The sequence below is a fragment of the Hemiscyllium ocellatum genome, chromosome 9 (assembly GCF_020745735.1).
Source record: "Hemiscyllium ocellatum isolate sHemOce1 chromosome 9, sHemOce1.pat.X.cur, whole genome shotgun sequence".
Taxonomy (NCBI): Eukaryota; Metazoa; Chordata; class Chondrichthyes; order Orectolobiformes; family Hemiscylliidae; genus Hemiscyllium; species Hemiscyllium ocellatum.
The window spans coordinates 82461051-82483335 of record NC_083409.1 but is presented as its reverse complement, the minus strand read 5'-3'; the positions used below and the strand labels follow the sequence as shown (position 1 = coordinate 82483335).

The following is a 22285-nucleotide window of genomic DNA, read 5'->3' as shown; positions in this document are numbered from 1 at the left end:
GCAGTTCAATGTGTGAACTACATGTTCCTTTATCGTTTTATGAAATATTATACCATATGTATGTTTTCCTGTGAGTCCAATCAATTACAATTGAGACATTTAAGACCAGTGTCAGCTGACTTAGTCAGAAAAAAAATCACCTTTTAAGACCAGGTGACCAATTGGATATTGCTACATAGTATAATGATAACTCAAGTGAAATACATGACATCTATAGAATGGTATAATGTGAGTGCACACTACACTTTCCCAGTCTTCCCCATATCACTTGGGGGAAATTTTTGTTACGATGGGTGACACTGTAATCATTTTTAAATGCATGTAAGCCCATGGCCTTTACCTAATCTTTCTTTACAGTAATGATGACAGTGATTTAATGGTTATTTTTCTCCTTTTAGTGGACATTGATGGCTTACATGATTGAAGGAGGTGGCTCAAATACAATGGCTAAAGCAAAACGCTGGCTGTACCAGTTTCCAGAGGCTAGTCATAAGCTGCTGAAAATTCTAACTCATGTGATTGTTGACTATCTGGTGGGGCAAGTTACATCAGGTGCTCAGGTAACAAATGGTCCTATAATTTCCACAAAATCGCTAGGCTTCAGTTGCTTTTTCTCCTGTAAAGATCCTTTTCTCATTCTGGATGCAGAGACCCCTGGAGTATCTATTGTTTTTGTCTAGGAATTGATTTTGAAAAAAATTACGTGGAGACTTTGACTTGTGAAAAAACTAGCTTTAGCTTCAACTGGCAGGACTAGCAATGCTACAAAACCACCACTGGATGGCAGCATTTCACACTCATGAAGATCTTTTGGATCTTACGAGTCTTATTGTTTCCTCCTGAGAGGAAAGTTGATGTTGAAACCCAAACTATTGCCTTGTATTACTTGTGTTTAATCTTAAAAATTAAACTTGTTGCAAATGGCATGCAACATAACAATTACACACCTTTGCAGTTGCAGTATCCTTAAGCTAAATAATTTAATTACTGGAGGTGATTGATCTCAATAGTGCCGTGCTGGTCTTGATTTATTTTAAGTGGAGCTATTTAGTACATGCGTCAAAATATTAAGGTAAAGGTACTGCAGTCATTAAGCTGTCTTACAGGAGCAATAGTGGTTCATTGAATTGCTGATATTGTTCACATCAGCATTTTGGGAATATATTACTGATGTGCTCATCATTACATGGAGATGTATAATACGGTGAATACTGCATACATGAAACAAGCATCAAGCAAAAGAATTATACAGAGTTGCAAGTGGCCAGCCAGTAGGTATTGAACTTTACCATTTGGCCATGTACCGGTCTGAATTGATGGGTTACCCGTCTTTGTTTGGCTGCATTGCTACAGTGACATGAGTCTCTTATCAGCAGATGAATTAACAAATGTGTCTCTTGACTGACCTTTGTCTATATGGGGATATTGTCAGTCTGAGTCAGCTTCTGTCAATCACTTGATCTAAGACAGTTTCTCCATTCTCGTTGGTGAGTAGCTTTGATATTTTTGGTTGAACAATTTTCGAAGAATTTTGTAAAGAATTGGGTTTTTAGTTGACCTATCAGACTGCATTTGAAGAATGTAAATAGAAGCAGGGGTCAGCCATTGAGTTCCTTGGGCCTGCTCTGCCATTCAGTAAGGCCATGGCTAATCAGCCCTAAGCTTCATCTCCACTTTATTGCCTGTTACCCATAACCCTTGTACCCCTCAAGTTCATTAAAAAAAATACGTGCAGAGGTACCTCTGGCTTGTCTAGGGACCTGAAAGTCTAAACATTTCTATAGGTTTGATTCACGGTAAAGGTTGATAGCTCCACTGCTGCATCTGATAGCAGTGGAGGTGATGACCTAGTTGTATTATCACTAAACTGTTAATCCAGAGATCCAGGAAATGTTCTGGGGATCCAGGTTTGGATCTCACCATGGGAGGTGGTGGAATTTTGAATTCAATAAAAATCCAGAATTAAGAGTCTTACCATGAATCCGTTCCCAATTGTCGGAAAAACCCATCTGCTTTACTAATGTTATTTACGGACGGTAACTCATCCTTACCTGGTCTGGCCAACATGTGACTGCAGACCCACAGCAATGTGATTGACTCTTAACTGTCCCTGGGGCAATTAGAGATGGGTAATAAGTACTGGTGCAGTCAGCAATGTCCACATCCCTTGAATGTAGGAGAAAGTGAGGACTGCGGATGCTGGAGATCAGAGCTGAAAAATGTGTTGCTGGAAAAGCGCAGCAGGTCAGGCAGCATCCAAGGAGCAGGAGAATCGACGTTTCGGGCATAAGCCCTTCTTCAGCCCTCATTCCTGAAGAAGGGCTGATGCCCGAAATGTCGATTCTCCTGCATCTCGGATGCTCCTGACCTCCTGCACTTTTCCAGCAACACATTTTTCATCCCTTGAATGTATAAAGAAAAAAGTTATAATTACATCTCCAGTGCCATTAGATTAGGAGGAGGAAAAGCAATTCACCATTATTCATGTTTTTAAATCACATTGAGTGTGCCTTGCACACAGATAAACATTAGATAAGAGAAAATTTGAACTTGATTTTTCAAATTGTCGTCTTTTGTTTTGAAATCCCTTTGTAGCCTTTCCTCTCCCCTGCAGCATCACCTTCAAGATTTGTCATTTGTCTAATTCAATCTCCCCTTGTACACTTTGACCTGTACTTTTTCCACTATTGTCAAAAAGTGGAATGCTGGAAAAACACAGCTAGTCAGGCAGCATCCAAGGAGCAGGAGATCCGACATCTTGAGCATAAGCTCTTCATCGGGAATGAGCTTATTCTCAAAACGTCAACTCTCCTCTTCGGATGCTGCCTGACCGGCTGTCCTTTCCAACACCAAACTTTTTGACTCTGTTCTCTAGCATCTGCAGTCCTCACTTTCTCTTTGTTCCACCATTGGTGGTTTTGCCTTTAGTTACTTAATTCTCTGGCTCAAGAATTCCGTCCGTATATCTCTCCACTTCTCTACCTTACTTTTATCCTCCATCACACTCTATAAAATCTCCTCAATTGGTGAAGATTTTCATCATTTTGTCAAATCCCCCTTATGTGATTTCATATCATACTTTTATAATGCTCTATTAAAAGGCCTTGGAGCCTGTTACTATTGTAAAAGCACCATGTAAATTTATGTTGTTGCATGCTACAAGTAAATGTCTCATCAATGCATAACATCCAGCCTTCTGCATGAAAAGTGAACATTGACTTCCTAGTGTGGTATTAAACCACAAAGAACAAAGTACTCTGAATACAGAGTGAGCCTTGAGCCAATCAACTGATTTCATGAAAGATAATTGAATGTGGTGCCCTTAGATTAGGGAGATAAAGTTATTCAGGCTGCCAATTGTCTGGTGACGATTTTATGATGATCAGGCCTTCATTATACTGCCTTCAACAATATCCTGCTGGCACTCATTGCCTTTACCATTTGAGGTGCCACACCCTTGATATTTGGAAGTTATTCAATGAAATAAGAATGCAAAATCTGTGGGTTATATTGAAAATGATGGATGGATATATCTTTATTGGAGGTTGAGAGATCATAAATTGCACAATAATTCTCCATCCCTAATATTACTAAGCCTATCCAGAATTATTTCCAGAGTTCATGTAAAAAGTCAATGTTGTTCTCCTTCCTGCTGGAATTTCTCATCGCTGTCTCTTTTATAGGCCCTGCAAGTGTTTGAATCTCATGCCGGGCATCTAGGAAATGAGCAGTTCACCGAGTTTTCGCTGCCTTACCTCAGGGAGATTGCTCATCAAGTGAAGGAAAAACTGAAAGTTTTGGGCCTGGATCAAGTGCCCATGGTAAGATTCTCATCCTCTCCTGCCATCTGTAGGAGACATTTACTGAAGTGTCCTCCTTTGCCTCAATAACTCCTGTTTTCTTTTCCTACTTGACTCAGCCATTAAAGAATCTATTGACCTTCAGCAACTGAATGCACTTCTTGGTGCATTATTTGACCTGATATGTGCTGTTTTTAACTGTGTATCTTTGATAGTCTCAATAATTGCCATTGTGATTTCAAAGAGTGATCCATAACCAACATTGCTCAGCCATGTTCCATCCCACTGTCTCTGTTCTTCCTGGGGAAGGCCTAAATGTCATTCTAGTCCCACTGGGCTGATAAAAGCTTACTTGTTTAATTTCAGCCTAGTTTGGTATCCAGTCTTCAGAACACATTGAGTGTTGCATGCATGGGTTATGCTGCTATGTAAAATTTGATCATAATCTCTTTTATACTTTGATTTAGGTCAGCTATTTAAAAAATGTTGACATTAAACAAATGCACCTCATCAGCATGATCAGTTCTCATCTGTTCAAATGGGACTCCCAATAGACATCTCATCCTATCCCATATGGAAAATAAACATTTGAGGCATCTAATCCTACTTTCATGCTGAATAACTGGTCCACAGGACTGTTTTTAATTTATCCTCCATTGTTTCCTATCTTGAAGGGGATGACATTTACTCAGTACTGTTCAGTTGGAACACTGACAGTACTTGAGTAAATCACCAAAAAGCCACCCCTCATGTTTCAATTTTACAAGCAGGTATGCACTTAGCAGCAGAGATGCTAAGCTTGACAGTAAGTCATAGTTTGGAACTTTATTAATCTTAAACATTTGCTCGTGCACTTGCTGATTGATCATTGAAGCCTTTCAAGCGAATGTGAAATAATGGTCTTGGAGAATGTAATCCGATAAAGTTCTGTTCGTAATGAAAATAAAGCTTGTCTGGTTGAGGATAGCGAACTGAATGTATTTGCAATATCTTTCTTTCTGCTTTGTCTGAAACAGCCAGCGAGCAGAAACGAAAAGTTTAAAACACTAAAGTAAAGGTTCCCTATTAAAATGAGCAGTCCAGTTCTGAATGCTCGTCTGTCCATGTCGTTTTTTTTTGCCTAGACAGCTGCTTTTCATTTCATTTAAATTTATAATACACTATTAGTTACTCCCAGGAGACAATGTAGAGTAATCTATCTTCTTGATTTGAAATTCCTCAGCAATTGGCTTTTTTTTTCCCTTTTCTCCTCTCACACCTTTTACATATACATAAAGTGACCCCTGCACCCCTTAAAACAGTTTGGAGCTCCTCATTTAAATGCGAACACTGATATAAAACCCAATAACAATATCAAAACCTCATCTGAACAGATGGGCTGTCACAGGAAAACCAGCTGACGCAACACTTCACACAATTTAAAAATAAAAGTTTTTTTTTAAATGAGTAAGGGGAATAAGCTCTCTCACGTAATCGAAAATGGGATTGAATTCATATCTTATATTAAACTTGTATTTGAAAAACTTAATGAACAGGTCTGCAGAGCTGCAAGTTCTCAGGATTGACATGCTGCTACAGTACTGAGCAAAGTCTTGCAGAGGCAGCAGGATTTTGTGATGGCAGTGGGTTTTTTTAACCTCGCATTGTGAAGGCTTGAAATGCAGCAGAAGAAAATTTGTCTTATTAGCATTATTTTTCAAGAGTTTCCATTTCCTTTAACACCATATTTAAAGCTAACCGTTCTAATTTTAAGAGACTGAAAAATTTAGTTTACTTTGGTCTGTTTTTCTAATTTCTGATATCTCAGTAGGAGGACTCTCTCAAAAAAGATTCTCTGGACAGCTTCTTGCTGAATTCTTCTAGAAAATGTTAGAGTAGACACTCAAAACCAACTCAGGGAAATTGCTCAACCAACACTTAAACTCCGGAAGGCTGCAAGATGCTTCTCTGAAATCTTGCCTTCCTTCTGATATGACTTAGTTTGCCAAGAGATTCTCCACACTAACATCCTGTCTCCTTATCTTCTAACCTCGAGGTCTGCATCTTCAATTCAATTGGATAGTTCCAGCTTCTATCCAACTTCAGCTCAACCTATCTATGCAGTTGTAATTATTATAATCTAGTGGTTCTGATTATTATAGGGTAATATCCAGCTTAATGCCAGACCTGGACAAGTCCAGTCCCCAGCGGACACCTCGGCAGGTAGATTGTAATGTTTCTTATTCCCAAAGTGATCTTTGACTAAAATAGAAAGATGCAAAGTTGCATTCTTTAACAACAAAACACAACAAAAGTTTATTAACAACGAAAATGAAGATAAAGAAGAAAAATACATTCTCTTCCCTTATAACACAATCAAAAATTTCTAAACGCAGTAAAAATAACTCAGGCACTTTTTTTATAGATTGAAGTGAAACAACAATTTTGTATCAGAATCAGTACAGTGTGACAAAGTTAACAAACATTGTTGCAATTTTAAGAACATCCAGTACTATACCTCGGTGCCACATTAGAGACATGCTGAAATTAAGTTTCATTTGTATCAAGGGTCATACTTCAGGTGAATCACAGACTGGCTTAGAAATATAGGCAAAGAATGCTTTAAACTTTGCCTCCTACCCAGTGGAATTTGGTCACTAGTGGAATGCATCAGGATTTGGTACTGAGTCTCGTGTCTGGAATTGAAAATTAATGTCAGTAACAATGACCATAAAACTATCAATTGGCGTAAATACCCATGTGATTTATTGATGTCTTTTTGGGAAGAAACTCTGGCATCCTTACCCTGGCCTAGGCCATTTGCAACCTCAGACCCTCAGCAAAGTGGTCAACTCTTAAACAGTAGTTGGCGAGGCCATTTGAGAAGGTAGTTTAAGGGCTATTTTGAGATTGACAGCACCACCCACATCCCATAAAATAACTTTGTGCATAATGTTGCAGTGTGATATGAACCAGTATTGGAACAAGGGTCGATCATTCAGCACATGAATCTATTGAGGTATCAGCTAAACATAATAGAAGATGCAAGAGATTTGGGAGTTTTTCAGACTGCTTCAGTATGAGGTGGTTGCGGGTGAATCAGATGCCTGGCTGACTTTATTGCCCTGATCAGATTTAATGGTGGGGGTTAGTAGATGAGGAAAAAAAACACGGGTGATTTGGTGATAGGGGATGGAAGAAAAGCTGCTCAGTGGAATGTAAGAGTCCTTCTGGATATATAACTAAAATTGGCAGATTGTTCAGTGTATGAGGACTTTGGGGCACCCTTTTGATACTAACAGCTCAAGCAGGTTATGTTGATTCTGGAGAAGTTAAAGAGACAGACAATGAGGATGATCCCTTTCCTAAATGCAATGAGATGTAGACAGAATGTGCAGGCCTTGCTTTAGATTCATTGGAGGAGCATGGTCTGAATAGGGATCTGATTTAGGCCTTTAAAATGAAGTTTACGTTATCGATTATGTGATGAAATTGAGAGAAAATGTGTTGGTATTGTTTACTGGAAGATGTTAAATATATTGGTTTGTTATTAGCGATTAGCTTTTAAAAACCACAATACCCATGATTCCAAGTGAGAGGAAGATTATTAGTTTGGAGGGAGAACTGTCCACATTCTGACTTTCATTTTCAGTCTGGGCTTGGAAGTCATTCCAGAGAGAAGCTATAATCAATCTCTCAAGTGCTGAGAAGTCTTTAATGAAGTAACGTATTTTAAGCAGCATTCCTAAGAAACATTTTTAAAGTAATAAAATTACCTTAGAATAAGTTACTAATCTCAGACCAAGGGCAGGACTTAAACAATTAATGGTAGGGCCTGGACAGTGTTGTAGAACAGAGAGCTCTAAGGGTTCAAGTACATAATTCTTTGAAATTTATGTCATAGGTAGACAGGGTGGTTAAGATGACATTTATTGCTGAGACCTTTGCATTTTGGAGCTGGGATGTCAGTTTGAGGTTTTACAGGATGTTGGTGAGGGGTCTTCTGGAATACTGTATGCTGTTCTGGTCGCTGTTATAGGAATGATATTGTTAAATTGGAGTGGGTTCAAAAATTATTTACAGAATTTGGTCGGGAATGAGGGTTTGGGTTATAAAAATAGGTTGGGAATTTTTTTTCACTGGAGCATAAGACATTGAGGGGTGACCTTTTTTATAGAGGTTTATAAATTCGTGAGGGGCAGAGATCAGGTGATTGGGGGAGGTGATGGCTTAGTGGTGTTATCAATGGACTGTTAATCCAGAGATCCAGAGATGTTCTGGGGACCTGGGTTCGAATCCTGCCACAGCAGATGGTGGAATTTGAATTTAATGAGAAAATATCTGGAATTAAGAGTATAATGATGACCATAAATCCATTACTAATTGTCAGAAAAACCCATCTGCCTCACAAATGTCTTTTAGGGAAGGAAACTTTCATCCTTACCTGGTCTGGCCTACACAACTCCAGACACACAGCAATGTATTATTCATTTACCTTCCCCTTCTGGACAATAAAGGCTCGCCTAGCTAATGATGCCCACATCCCATGAAAGAATTATTTTTAAATGACAAGTGTCCTTTCCCTCTGGTGGGAGAGTTCAAAACTAGAAGGCATATTTTTAAGGTGAGAGGAGAAAGTTTTAACAAGGACTTCAGAAGCAACTTTTTAAAAAATAGTTGTTTATTTATGGAATGAACTGCCAGGCGAAGTGGCGGATGCAGGTACAGTTGCAACATTGAAAAGACATTTGGATAAATATGAGTGAGAAAGGTTGAGATGGATAAGGGCAAAATGCAGGCCCGTGGGATTAGGTTTAGTGTGGGGACATGGTCAGCGTGGACTAGTTGGACTGAAGGGTCTGTTTCCATGCTGTATGACTGACTCTATGACTAGAACTAGAATGTTGCGATGCAGTCAGTGGAAAAGACTGAAGTTTTTATGAGGGAAAGGAATTGAGACTGATTCTGAGGTAGTATAGCAGCACTTAAAGGAAGCAAAGTCAGGAGCATAATCATCAATGTACATTTTCCATGTTACGGTATTTATTATTCCTTAGACTACCATTGCAATAAATCATGACTGATCTGCATCTCTGCCCCATTTTCCTGAACATTAAGTTTGATTCACATCTTTGTAATTAAAATGCTGCTATTCTCCATCTTGAAAATTTCAATGGAGTTAAGATCCATAGCCTTTTGGAAGAGAGAATTTGCTATTTCCATGACAATTTTTCTTTCGATAAAAGTGCACCTTCATTATACTCCTGAGTAACCTTGTTTTATATTTAATGTTGTGGTTCCTTGTTCTGAATTCTTCCACCAAAGGAAAATAACTTATCTACATCTGCTCTTTCTAATCAGTTCACTGTTTTAAATAGAAGAAATAGATACATGCTCTTCCAATCATCTGTCACTTACCTACCTGCTCTTCACTGAAATAATGAGAATATTTATCAGAGCAGCATCTACGTCCTATTCTATTCCATCAAAAATAAATAAGTTTGTCCATAGTATTTTTATATTTTGATCACTTTGATATGGATCTTGAGGAATATAGGCAAATTGTTTGAATTTTAATTTTATTTACTGAAAAGTCGAGGCAACTAGAAACTGTTGCATTGTTTAATCCTGTTTAAACATCCTGCAAAAATCTATATTTGTTCTTTCCCTAAACTCTTGATTCCAAATATAAGTCACAATGCCCACATCCCATGAATGAATAAAAGCATGCATCGCCATTATTTTAAGGTATAACTATCTATGTCCAGTTTAGGTTGCCTGATTTTTTTGTTTGCAATTATGAACAATTGTGTAGAACATGATGATTAAAAAAATTGCTGAGATCTCTTTGTTATGATGTACCTATGAGATTTTGTGACTTTATTTATACTTGATTTTGTTTCTTTTCTCCTTCCACTTACCTACCTCCATCAATCAGCTAGCAGGTTTATAAGGAATATTCTGTATTTTCCATTGTTTAGACTGTAGAAAGAAGGGTACAACATGGAGAGGAGGCAAATGTATAATGAAAGGATATATCATGCATGGTATGATGAGAAAGGTATTGTTCCACTTTGAAGTTTCAAACAGGCCTTGGGTCTAATTTTGATTTTTAAACATTTTCTAGATTTTTTTTACAATTTTCCATTGCCTCATTTGACTGTTACTACCTCATCCTTTTTTACATTGCTTCCCTGAATTACATACGTACACTACTCTTAACCTTTCTGACTGGATTCTGTTATTTTGCTTTTTTTTCTGTACTTCCTTTTCACATTTTCTTTCCTTTCTTTATTTTGTTATTTTCATATTTCAGATTGTAGTTAAATGTTTTTTTTCTCTTTTTACCCAGTTTTGTAGAGTTTGCTATTTATTTCTAGATTTATATTTCTTTCCTCTAGAGCCTATGTTTCCTCACATTTTAGGACAACCATCACACTGTTAAACTCAGTCCTGCAGAAGGGTTACTCAACCCGAAACGTTAACTCTGATTTCTCTCCACAGATGCTGCCAGACCTGCTGAGATTTTTTAGCAATTTATATTTTTGTCAGGATGCTACTCATTTGGCCTGTCAAGTGCATAGTATAATATATACATATAAATTGGTTCAGATTCTGCGAGTGGCTAATGTAGAGAGGGTGATCTTTTGTGTCTATCTGAACTAGAGTTCTGCACAAGTGAATTGATGAAATCATTCTTTGGCTGTTGGTAAAATGGTTGTGGAGTTAGATTGGAGAAGTTTTGACTCGAGCTTTAGTCAAGTCCTGTGAGTTCCATATTTTATTAGCTATAAATGGCGGCCTATGTAATGAGGTGACATGAGGAAATATTTTCTGAAATTAATGCAACATGTTCATTTGTGGCTTTCAGAATGACAATTGGATAAATACTTGAAAGGGAAGAATTTTCAAGGAAAAAACTTGATTGCTACACAAGAGAGTCAACACAGGCTCAATCGGAATGGCTGCCTGTGGTATATCATTCTGTGAATAGTTGGCCTATAACTGATTAGACATTAAGAAACTTCTAGGATTTGCGAAAATGAAGGGAACTCTTATCTTTGTTTGGTTGATCTTACATTCAATAAGCTGAGAGAACCTCAATCGCCATTAAAAACCCAGGTTTGTTTTTATGTGAGATTTTTTTTTAGCCCATTAATGATTTGCTTATTTTTATATACTTGGTCAAGCTGAAATCTTGACCTTTAAGTGTCTGACAGAACTACTTCACACAGAGATGTAGCTGTAACTACAGCAAGCAACTCCAGAGAAAGAAAATTAGCCCAAGGAGGAGATCAATTAAAGTGCAAGGAAGTAACTGAATGAGTTTTTGAGGCGACAGAAACTGACTAAAATGATCACCTAATATGTTATTTGTAGGAAATGTTACTGTGGGCAGCCAAAGATTGATTGATTGAAATACAGTTGAGGTTGGAAGGTAGCTCTAAATACCTGGGCTTCCCTTTTGCAGTTGGACATTTTAACTTAATGAGATTAGACTTCCTTCACACTCTCAGCCATTCAGTAATCTGTTAGTATATATTCAGTGGTGAATTTTTGTGACCAACTGCAAGTTATTAGGTTTCAACTGCCACTAATGAAATTTGAATCATTTTGGGTGAGCGTTGTCAACATCTGTCTTGATAACATCTGCATGTACATAATAATTAAAAACAAATTTGGGGGAAAAGCATGCAGAATTGAGTCAAAGGGCTCATTTGGTATACTGGTAGTATCCCTTGGCCAGAAGGTCTGAATTCAAGCCTCACCCACCCCAGGCATGTCACAGCATGTCTGGACAGGTTGAGGCAGAATACACCATTGATTTATAACTAATAGCTTAGATTGATTTTACAACTGTAATTTCTTTTGAAAGTTCAGGTGCAGCAATAAAACAAATGAACATTGCCGTTGTAGTTTGCAATGTCATCTGACCCTGCTCAATTTAGCTTGTAGTGTGATATTATTTCAACTACGAATTCTGTATTTGCTTAATTTCAATACTGTGAAGAAAATTGAAGAGTTATGAAATTTACTTTTGTGCCGCTTTGTTACCATTCCACGTGAAATTTCCATAAAGTAGTGATGGACAGGATGCAACCTTATTGGGTTGCTTTGTGTTGTTACGAACATACAGTAATAGAAACAAAGCAAAAATATATGGGAAAAAAAGCAGGAGTAGGCCATTCAGCCCTTGAGCCTGCTCCACCATTCAACAAGATCATTGCTGATATGAATATAACCTTACAATCTACATTCCTGTTTATCTTGATGACCTTTCAAGCCCTTTCTGTAAAAAATATTCAAGGACTTTGCTTCTACCATCTTGCTCGGAAGAGAGCTCCAAAGACTGTTGACCCTCTGAGAGAGATTTCACCTTGCGGTTTAAATGGGTGACACCTAGTTCTAGATTTTTCCATAAGAACAATCACATTTACCCTGTCAAGACAGTTCAGATATAATATGTTTTAATATAGTCCCTTCTTCAATCTCTGCAACTCCTCACCATTTAGATAATTTTTTTGTTCTTTTTCCACTTCTGAGCATTCCAACTTTTTCTGCTGGAGTAAACTTGTCATGGAGTATGAGTTGGCATGGAAATAAACTGGGAAATGGAAGGGTAGTGAGGGTTAAATGTTTCTAATGCAACTGGGACAAAATCCATGAGAATGGAAGCAAGCCTTTTAACTAGCTCACCCGGGCATCTGCTTGGCCTGTGGCTGCCTACATTATACACAAGGATTGGCAAGCCAAACCTGATCCTTTTCTGCTGCCAAACCACAGCAAAAATGAATTGGGTTTGCCAAGTTGGGAAATTTTCTGACTCAAGCCACCTTCCCTGCTAGCACACATCTGACCTTCAAAGTTTCTATTTTCCCCCCAGCCCACACTTCGTTGGTTGTAAATATATGTAGCGATATTCTCTACCTTGATTACTAAATTACCTTGCATTCGTTGATTGGTCATACCCTCTATATAATGCTTTTGCTTTTAATGTTATAAAAATTCATTCTGTTCCATTGTATCGTCTTCTAACCTTTCTTTGCATTTCCTTTCTAATCTCACTTTTCATTTTCCAACTATGTTTTCCATTGGTTGACTTGCCCACATACTATTAGTGTGCTGTTGAATTATTTCATGGCATCTGGTCTGCGTGGTGGACAGTGAAATTTTCTCTTCCTCGTGTGATTTTTTTCCATCTCATTAATTATGCAACTGAAACATCACATTTTTTTTTGTTGGGAATTTCGTGCCAAGTGAGGTGGAAGTGCTCACCACTAGCCATACCTTCCTACTAATCTGCCTCTGGCACCCATATTTAAACACCAGCTACTCCCCACTTCAGATGCTGCAAGCCAGGAAATACCTGTCAAACTTCAGTGCTTGACCCTGAACATATCATAGAAAAAAAACACTCTCCTTCCCTGGTTTCGAGACAGAGATCCGAAGGTATTGGTACTCGGGATGATGTTGAGGAGGACAGTCATCTATTTTGGGCTGACTGTCTGAGAAGGCCATGCAAACAGATGTAGCCAGCCTGTGCAAAAGGAAAAAGTGAGGTCTGCAGATGCTGGAGATCAGAGCTGAAAATGTGTTGCTGGAAAAGTGCAGCAGGTCAGGCAGCATCCAAGGAACAGGAAATTCGACGTTTCGGGCATAAGCCCTTCATCAGGAATGAGGAAAGTGACTTCCGCCTGGGAACCCTCCAAACACAAGGGATGAACTCAGATTTCTCCAGTTTCCTCATTTCCCCTCCCCCCACCTTGTCTCAGTTGATTCCCTCGAACTCAGCACTGCCCTTCTAACCTGCAATCTTCTTCCTGACCTCTCCGCCCCCACCCCACTCCGGCCTATCACCCTCACCTTGACCTCCTTCCACCTATCACATCTCCATCGTCCCTCCTCCATACCTTTTATCTTAGCCTGCTGGACACACTTTCCTCATTCCTGATGAAGGGCTTATGCCCGAAACGTCGAATTTCCTGTTCTTTGGATGCTGCCTGACCTGCTGGGCTTTTCCAGCAACACATTTTCAGCCTATGCAAAAGTTATAGCATAGCTCAGTGTTGTGTCCTAAGTGAAAAGGGACCCCAAACTGTGCTGTAAGAAGGCTAGGGAACCCTTATGTGCTGCAAAGGTGAGTGCCACGATTTCCTCTCTGCTACCTCTCACTCACGGGCCAGCAAACATACACTGTCTATCATTGCGCACCCCTCTCACGATGACTGATGGAATGCACCACTCAGAATTGCATGAATATTGTCCAATCACAGAATACAGGAGTTGTCTAACTTCCCTTATCCTCAAAAACTATTAACCCTTTCTGCCTTCTGTGCTGCTTACTCATTCACTGGGAACACCTTGCCCACTCTCCTGCTTACATAAACTGCTCTTGTATGTACTTCCACCATATTCGATCCCTCCCTTCGTGTCATTGCAGGAAAACCTAGCCCATTATCCAGGCTGATGTCCCAGCCACACTCTGACCTACCTGTCATCCCTGGACTGCAGACCCGTCTTATAGGACTGACCAAAGCCAACCCCAGGAACGGATTAGGAAGTACTCCTTGACTGACTGCATTCCCGTTCACACCACGAAGGACTCTTGCTGTTTGAATTGCATACGCAGCCATTTATTTGAACCACATACAGCATTGTTGCACACTCTGCTGGCACAAGTTGCCTGCATCTTCCTTCCTCATGCCAAGTTGACAGCCTGTAACTGAGCACTCAAAACATTTTGCACTGAAAAAGTGTCTCCAGCCACACACAGGTAGCCCAGTAAGTGCTAAAATGAGTGAGACCTAAGATGGCAAGTAAACACAATAAGGTGTGTATGTTCATGTTAGTGTAAAGCATCCTCTGTGGATGCATGAGTGATGCAGAGACTAGACAGAAGCATGAAAGCCATGAATAGAAAGCCTTGGATCGGGGATAGGCAGGGCAATGTGAATCTGGTTGTTTTGCAATGAGGAGTAGCACAGATAAAGGCTCAGTGAGGATGGTGAACATGGGACATGGAGGTAGGGATGTTGCGTGGAAAACGTGGTATGGTGCTGGGTCAAGCAGTCAGTACACTGCAGCTGCTAGGTACCCACTCCAGTTTCAACTGTCATTATTTTTGCACTAACTACTATTTTTTTGGTTGAGCAAAGAAAAATTCGAAGTGGAATGTAAATAGGGTGAGTTGGAGCTTTGATGGGATGCAAATTCATGGAATACATTTGATACCACTCAGTATTAAAATTGTGAAGTCACCATTTAAGGTTTGAGGGAAAAATTGGGAAAGTCTTTCCTCGACATAGGGAAAAAATGAAAAGAAAAATCAGATTCCCAATTTTACCACCTTAGTCGCCATTACTCCTGCCACACCAGCAAGGAAAAATTTGTCTGTATTTCTTAATATTTTGTTCTTGCTATCCTTGGTTTTCAAACCCAGTTTTTTATAATCTGCCACTAACTTCAGTGGAAATGTGGGACCCTCATTAATGCACATTCACAAGGTTTACTGCGACAATGCTGACAAAAGTTAATACGGTTTTGCGGGAGCTGCTCTGAGTGTTCCTGATGGCAATCTACATTTTTAGAGTAAACATTTTAAAAATGTTGACTATTTATTTAGAAATAGTTATTTTTATTCCAGATGAATAAGCAATGTTCATGATGGTGTTATCCCATTATTCTTGTACATTCCCTGCTCTATCTCTTCACTGGTAACTTGTAACTCATCCAGAATTCTAAAATCTTCCTTTCCTATTATGTAAATCTCTCTAAGTCTTTTTTGTTCAGCCTCCTGAGACATGTTTATGTTCTAATATGTGATAAAATACTGATGCAGAGGGGGTGGGTCAAATATTCAAAAATAAATGGTTAGAGGAAAAAGCCTGTTTAAAGATAAGTTTTACATCTGTGGTTGTTGAAGCTTCTATAAGCAAGAATCAAAGATGGTAGCAAAAAGCAGCCATATGCTGCTCATGAGAATCACTAGTAGTTAGATTGTAGTGCATTGTCTCAAATCAAATCATGACAGATACCATTACTGAAACAAAAAGGTAGGGAATTTGTGGGGACAGAACATATGTTGATAATTCTGAAGTACTGAGCATGGTCACAGTCAGTAAAATTGGTGTTGATTAGTGCAGGGCATGTGTGTCAGGCTCGGTCAGTAGGTCACAGTGAAGAATTTAAGAACAGAAGCTATTGGGTTTGAACTTTGCTAGGCTTAATTTCTCCTTTTTGTTCTGAGTACTAGGAATGTGAATTTCCAAAGGGATTCTTCTGCTGGTTTGCTTAATTTCAGCAGAAAAACCATAAATTCCCTTGTAGCTCCTTCTGCAAAGTTACTGCAACTAAAAAGTAAAATCCATCTTCTGTGTTTTAGGTTTATTATTGGAAAAAAAAAGGAGATTGAAGGAACTGAACAGTGCTTCTTACATTTAATCATGCTTGCTATACATGCTTTGCTCCATTTGCTGGCTATTTGTGGAATAAAAATCAGTGAGGTGAAATTTCTGCTTCTCTTTCAGGAGCATTTGCCCATTCCAACACACATTGCCCTCCTTTTACATTAAAAAAAAATTAATGCATTCTCAATCTTAACCACTTTTTTTTTCTTAAAAAGACTGTAAGCTCTCTCTCCACTGTCACTGTTGGTCCTTTTCATAATCACCTGAAATTGGTTTCCTCTGGTCCCCAATCCTTTTAGCAATATATTAAAAAATCTTTTCTGGGATGTGGACTTCACTGGCTGAATCACCATTATGGCAATCCCCAGTTGCTCTCAAAAAGATGGTGGTGAGCTGCCTTCTTAACTGCCACAGTTCATTTAGTGTTGATACACCTACAATGCTGTTAGAAAGGGCGTTCTAGAATGTAGACCCAGCAATACTGCTGAAATGGCAGTACATTTCTAAGTCAGGGTGGTGAGTAACTTGCAAGTGGCAGTGTTCCTATGTAGCTGCTGCCCTCATCCTTTTTGATTATAGTGATCATAGGGCCTTTGAATTTTTGAAGTGCATTTTGTAGATAGTTGTAGATGGTGTGTTGGTATTGGAAGGAATGAATGTTTGTGGATGTGGTGCTAAACAACCAGACAGCTTTGTCCTGAATGTTTCAGACTTGTGTTGAAGGTGTACTTATCCAGGCAAATGAGTATTCCATCACACTTCAGACTTGTGCTTTGTATATACCAGACAGGACTCACCTTTGGTGATTCAGGAGGTAAGTACCAGGCACAGTAATCCTAGCCTCTGACCTACTCTTGTAGCCACAGTATATAATTAGTCCTGTTCAGTTTCTGGTCACTAATCATACCCAGATGATTGGGAATTCAGTAATGATGATGTCATTGAATGCATGTTGGTTAAATTCTTTATTGTTAGAGATTATCTTGGCCGGGCACTGTGTGATGTGAATGTTCCTTGCTATTTGTCGGCTGCAGTGTGGATCTTGCCTGTATCTTGTTACATTTGGACATGGATTACTTCAGTGACTAAAATGTTGTGAAGCACCTGAAGGTGCTAAACATTGTGCAATCATCAGCAGAAGGGAGGTCATTGAAGCAGCTTGAAGATACTGGGCCTAGTACATTATTCTGAGAAACTTCTGCACTAGTGTCCTGGAGCTGAGATGACTAACCTCCAATAATCATATCTGACTGCCTTTATGCCAGGTATGACTCTAACTAGCAGAGAGTTTTCCCCGATTCTCATTGTCTCGAGTTTTTCTAGTGCTTCTTGATGCCGCAATCTGTCAAATGCGGGGATGATGTCTAAAGACATCTCTCTCACCCCACTAAATAGTTTCTTTCATCCTACTCTGTCCATCTATCAAATCAATTATTGTCTGTATGAAATGTCCTCTCCATCTTCTCTAAGGTGCACAGCTCCAGCTTATTCAGTTTGTCCTTCATCCCTGGAGCCATTTTGTAAATTATTTCTACATCCTCTCAACAGAGGTCACAGCTTTGTAGAATCGTGCCTAGAATTAGATGCAATACTCCTGTTAATACCGGCAGTGAATTGCAAAGGTTCATTATTGTTTCCATTTTTTGTATTTTATGCCTCGGTTTATAAAACCTGCTGTATGCCTTTTTAACAATCTTCTTGACATGTCTGCTACCTTCTACAATGTATACATAAGTAGTTCCTGAACTCTGCCATTGCACCCACTTTAAAATTGTATTAATTACTTTATATTGCCCATCTTCTTTCTTCGAACAAAATGTATCATGTTATAATCTGTGCATTGTATTTAATTTGCAACATGCATCCAGGCAGCATCTGAGGAGCAGGAGAGTCGATATATCGAATATATGCTCGTAGCGTCGACTCTTCTGCTCCTCAGATGCTGCCTGACTGGCTGTGCTTTTCAAGCACCACACTCTTCAACTCTGATCTCCAGCATTTGCAGTCCTCACTTTCTTCACATATCCATCCATCCTGTATTCCTTTCCATATCCTCTTGAAGTTATTACTATCCTTACAATTCACAATATTTAAAGTTCCACATCATTTCCAGTTTCTCCTATGGAATATCATGGTACATCTTAATCAAACTATCAGCATCTACATGTACTTTCTACTTCCTGTCAATCAGCCAATTTATGTTCATGTTTTTTTGTTTCCCAGCCCCTGTCTTTACCCACAAAGTTTATACTAACAGACCCACAAAACATTTCTCTCTGGAAAAAGCTGCATATAAAATTGTCCTCGCTTAAAAATTGCCCAGGAATATAAATGTAAATTTTCTTCAGGATATGGCCTTGTGAATTGTTTGAAGTCTGGACATTTGAAGCCTACCTGAGAACTGTTTTCTCTTGTTTTGAAAACGCTGGATTATTTCAGGATTGAAATAAAAAGCACTGTATTGCTTTGAAATTTGCCTGTTACATTTTTAGTACCTACCGTGAGAGAAAATCGTTTCCTAACTATCAATATTGTCCAAGAAAATCCTCTTGTTTAGGATTCGGGCTTCATAGCAAAATTATAACCGCTCTTTCCTTGCGTCGTCATCTTTATCTATAGAGTTAATATTAATGTAGAATATTTTAATTTACAGCCTTATTAATACATTTTTGCTCAAATCTAGTGAATCTTAATTTTCACAAAAAGATTAGTTTTAAAAATATTAGTTTTAAAAATATCGTTGTACTGAATAGTTGGCCCCAGAATTTTGTCATACTTTAATTCTGATCTGATCTCTCATTCTATCTCCATCCAAGTCCATCCATCCCACCTATGTCAGTCCTATCTCACTGTCGGCATCCCGGTCCCTCCCATCAATCCTATCCTATTCCTAATGGAAACAGATTTTCTGGGCAGGATACTTTGTTATTGAGATCCCTACCTTGTATTGTTTTTGTTCTTCAACAGTCCCATTCTGCAGTCACATGCTCCAGTCCTTTTCATTCTCTGTGTGCGTCCATGTGCAGCAGGAAGTGCCCACCAAATAAACTCATCAACACGCGCACCCTTTAAACTGGCAGATGAAAATAGTCACGGCAGACAAAGCACACATATTATTATCGATGTGAAGATATTCTCCTCTCTGGTTTGGGACGCAATTATAAGTTAGGAATCAAGAATAACGAATGGAAGATAGGATGACAAAAGCAATGATGTTCCATAGTAAGTAGAGTAGAATGGATCACTTTTTTATGAAATGACTAAAGATGAGTCCAGAAGAGATATAAATGAAATTACTGAATGATTAATAGCTGCCTCCTGAGAAAAATTAAGGCCATCGTATGATTGAAATTGTTGTGCTCTATACTTGGATTGGAAAACTGTGAAGTGCTGACAAGAAATATGAAGAGGTGTTCACTGAACATACTTTGAGCTTCGTTTGCAGGGTGCCAGGGAATCAAGACAAGTGGGACAGCGAATTAATCCTGCGATTATTGCTCTGTATTAGCATCACTAGGTGGAGCTGGAGCAAACAGTATACAGTAGTTTCTTGTGTTCTTTGTGTTAACTTTGGGATTATTATTTGTTTGAAAAAATAGAGAGAAGATCTCAAAGGGCATGAACTTATGGGTGATGCTTTCTTTTGATGTTTGTGGGCTTTGGGAGGAAGACTGGGCAATTTGTTTTCCCATTTATCAATTCTGTTCAAGATTGGTTTAATTTTTTTGCAAAAGGTGTTTCTCAGTTACAGTCCCCTGTAGTATGAACACCAGTCTATTGTCCAGTAGCTATATTAAACAAACATGTTCTTTTTGAGCAAAAGTGCTCATTAATGGTTTTAACTATGCTAAATAGCACTAATGTACTTTAAATCTGTTTGTACTCTTATTGCTCAAGTATTTTTTTAAATATTATTTAGTTGAGTCTCCTTTCATAATGTACTATGCCCCATGTTACAATGTGTTAGATAGCTGAGTAATTTTCTCTATATATTCTCTTGTACTAGAGGAATTGAGCATTCCATCCAAGTCTTGGAACTTGCAGACTGTATATGATGTCTTTCTTCACATGACCACTTGGTGTCATCCCCTCCCTTACATGGGTCAATAGTTGAATCTCTTAACTCCATTGTTTTGCTTACCTCTTAACTTTTGGTGTCCTGCCAGCACTTTGCCTTGTTTTTTCATTAATGTTTTTTGAAAAAGTACTGCCAACAATATTTAACTATTCACTGTGGCATTAGATTTGCTGTTTTCAAGGGCATTAGATGCAGATTATAAATATTGGCTCAGCCAGCAACACACATCCCATAAATGAATTTTAAAAAGTTTTCTTTTCAAAACTAGCTGCACCCTCACTGATAAATTTAGTTCTCAGTGCTAACTGAGCTATATGGACAAAGTGTCAGATAATCCATACTCTGCATAAATTCATTGGATTTCTCAAGTCATCACATGGCCAGATTTGCCAGAATGCAGCCTGATCATCTGATCTACCAGAAATCTTTGATTAAAAGTGTTATAACTGAATTTGTTAACCAAATAAACCACCAGGTTAATGGATTTTATTTTGATTTTGAAAGGAAGCTTTAGCACAGATTAATTAGAATCTAGGTTCTTTGTGCTATACTTTAGCTTACAAGTAACTAATAAAATTCATTTTTTTTAAGTGGATTCTGTCACAAAAAAGGTCAATAACCGTTTCTCTTGTGACTATGACTTCACATTCATGGAATCATCTTTTGAATTGGGCAGATCTGGATGGCAGGTCAATCAGGGACACCTTGTTAGGCTGTTACCTCAATTAGAAATTCTGAAATATAAATAAGTTATTAGAAATAATTCTCTGATTAACCTGAACATTCCTTTTTGTGGTCTTTGATTTCATTATTTATTATTGGTTTCCATGTAAATGTTGTTCTAATCATCAGAGCATAGGTTGCTCCATCGAGAGCTTGAAGTAGCATGTGATATTGGTGAGGCACTTTATTAATGGCCGTTCCCTCTGGTTGCTAGAGCTTTTATCAATATAGAAGGTGTATTAAATTGATGAAAAAGGGATGACCAAAACAGAAAAATATTGTCATGAATTAGAAATGTGCTTGTTTATAAGGGATTAATGGTTAATTCCCTGAATCATAACTACTGCTTTTATAAAACAACATTGAACAGGCATTGCCATTCTGATGGGAAAATATTCATACAACAATAGTTTTGCATTTCAATTTATTGTTTCTAATTATTCTGATTTCTACCGGAGTATTGAATTGAGAGATAAGAGACTAAGATGCAACTTTTACATGCTTCCATCAACCAAATTAATTTTAATTTTGTTCTGTCATCTCGAATCTTTTTATGCACTATATAAACACTATGCTTAAAAGGTGCTTCTGTTTTTGTTTTCTCCCAATGCACTAACATAATGAGTTTCTCTCAGTGGAGTTGGCAATGACGCTGGAACTATAGAGTATTGCACAGGAAAGACTTGGAATAATGTTACAAAACACCTATAAAACATTTTAGAAATTGGACACCAGTTGAGTATTAGCTGAGTGTGAACTTTTGCTACTCAAACCTTTGATTTAACTGTAGGGTGTAGCATTGAAATAAGGAGCACTGATACCTAAATGGATGGCATCTTCAATCTCTTGAAGAGCCCTGCCACCTGTACATGTCTTGTGCAGCCAGTGAAGATTTCTCCTCCATGCTGTACGTACACACAGATGTACTAGATGCATATATTCGCTATAGACTGTCATCTTGGGGTGGTTGTGATTACTGTACAATTGTATTTGATGTCACTGCTCCTGCATTTGTTGGTCCCTTGTGGGATTGCCTTCCTTCTGTAAAGATGCAGCATCTTCAGAAACCCTTGAGAAATATCCACTCCCCAATATATTATTATGCAGTTTGAATCTTAAGCAGCAACTTCGAATTATTATAAGGTATAGGTAGAAGAATCGCATGCAAACATTGTAGATTACAGCACAAAATCCTTTGAATCAAATGTAATTTCCATTTGTAACAAAATTCACCCTTAACAGAAGCTTCCATTTCCTTTTTAAGAAGCATATTTACAGTTCCAATCTGGACTGGCCTG

At 38.4% G+C, this 22285-nt stretch overlaps 1 protein-coding gene across 1 annotated transcript in view; it reads left to right on the top strand.

Moving 5' to 3' along the window:
• The window catches only part of urod (uroporphyrinogen decarboxylase), a 46755-nt gene that overhangs the window by 13425 nt on the left and 11045 nt on the right, over positions 1-22285 (top strand). Inside the window, exons 6-7 of the mRNA XM_060830520.1 lie at positions 399-560; positions 3684-3821. Of these exons, the coding sequence (XP_060686503.1) occupies positions 399-560; positions 3684-3821 (300 nt within the window). The remainder of the gene's footprint in view (positions 1-398; positions 561-3683; positions 3822-22285) is intronic.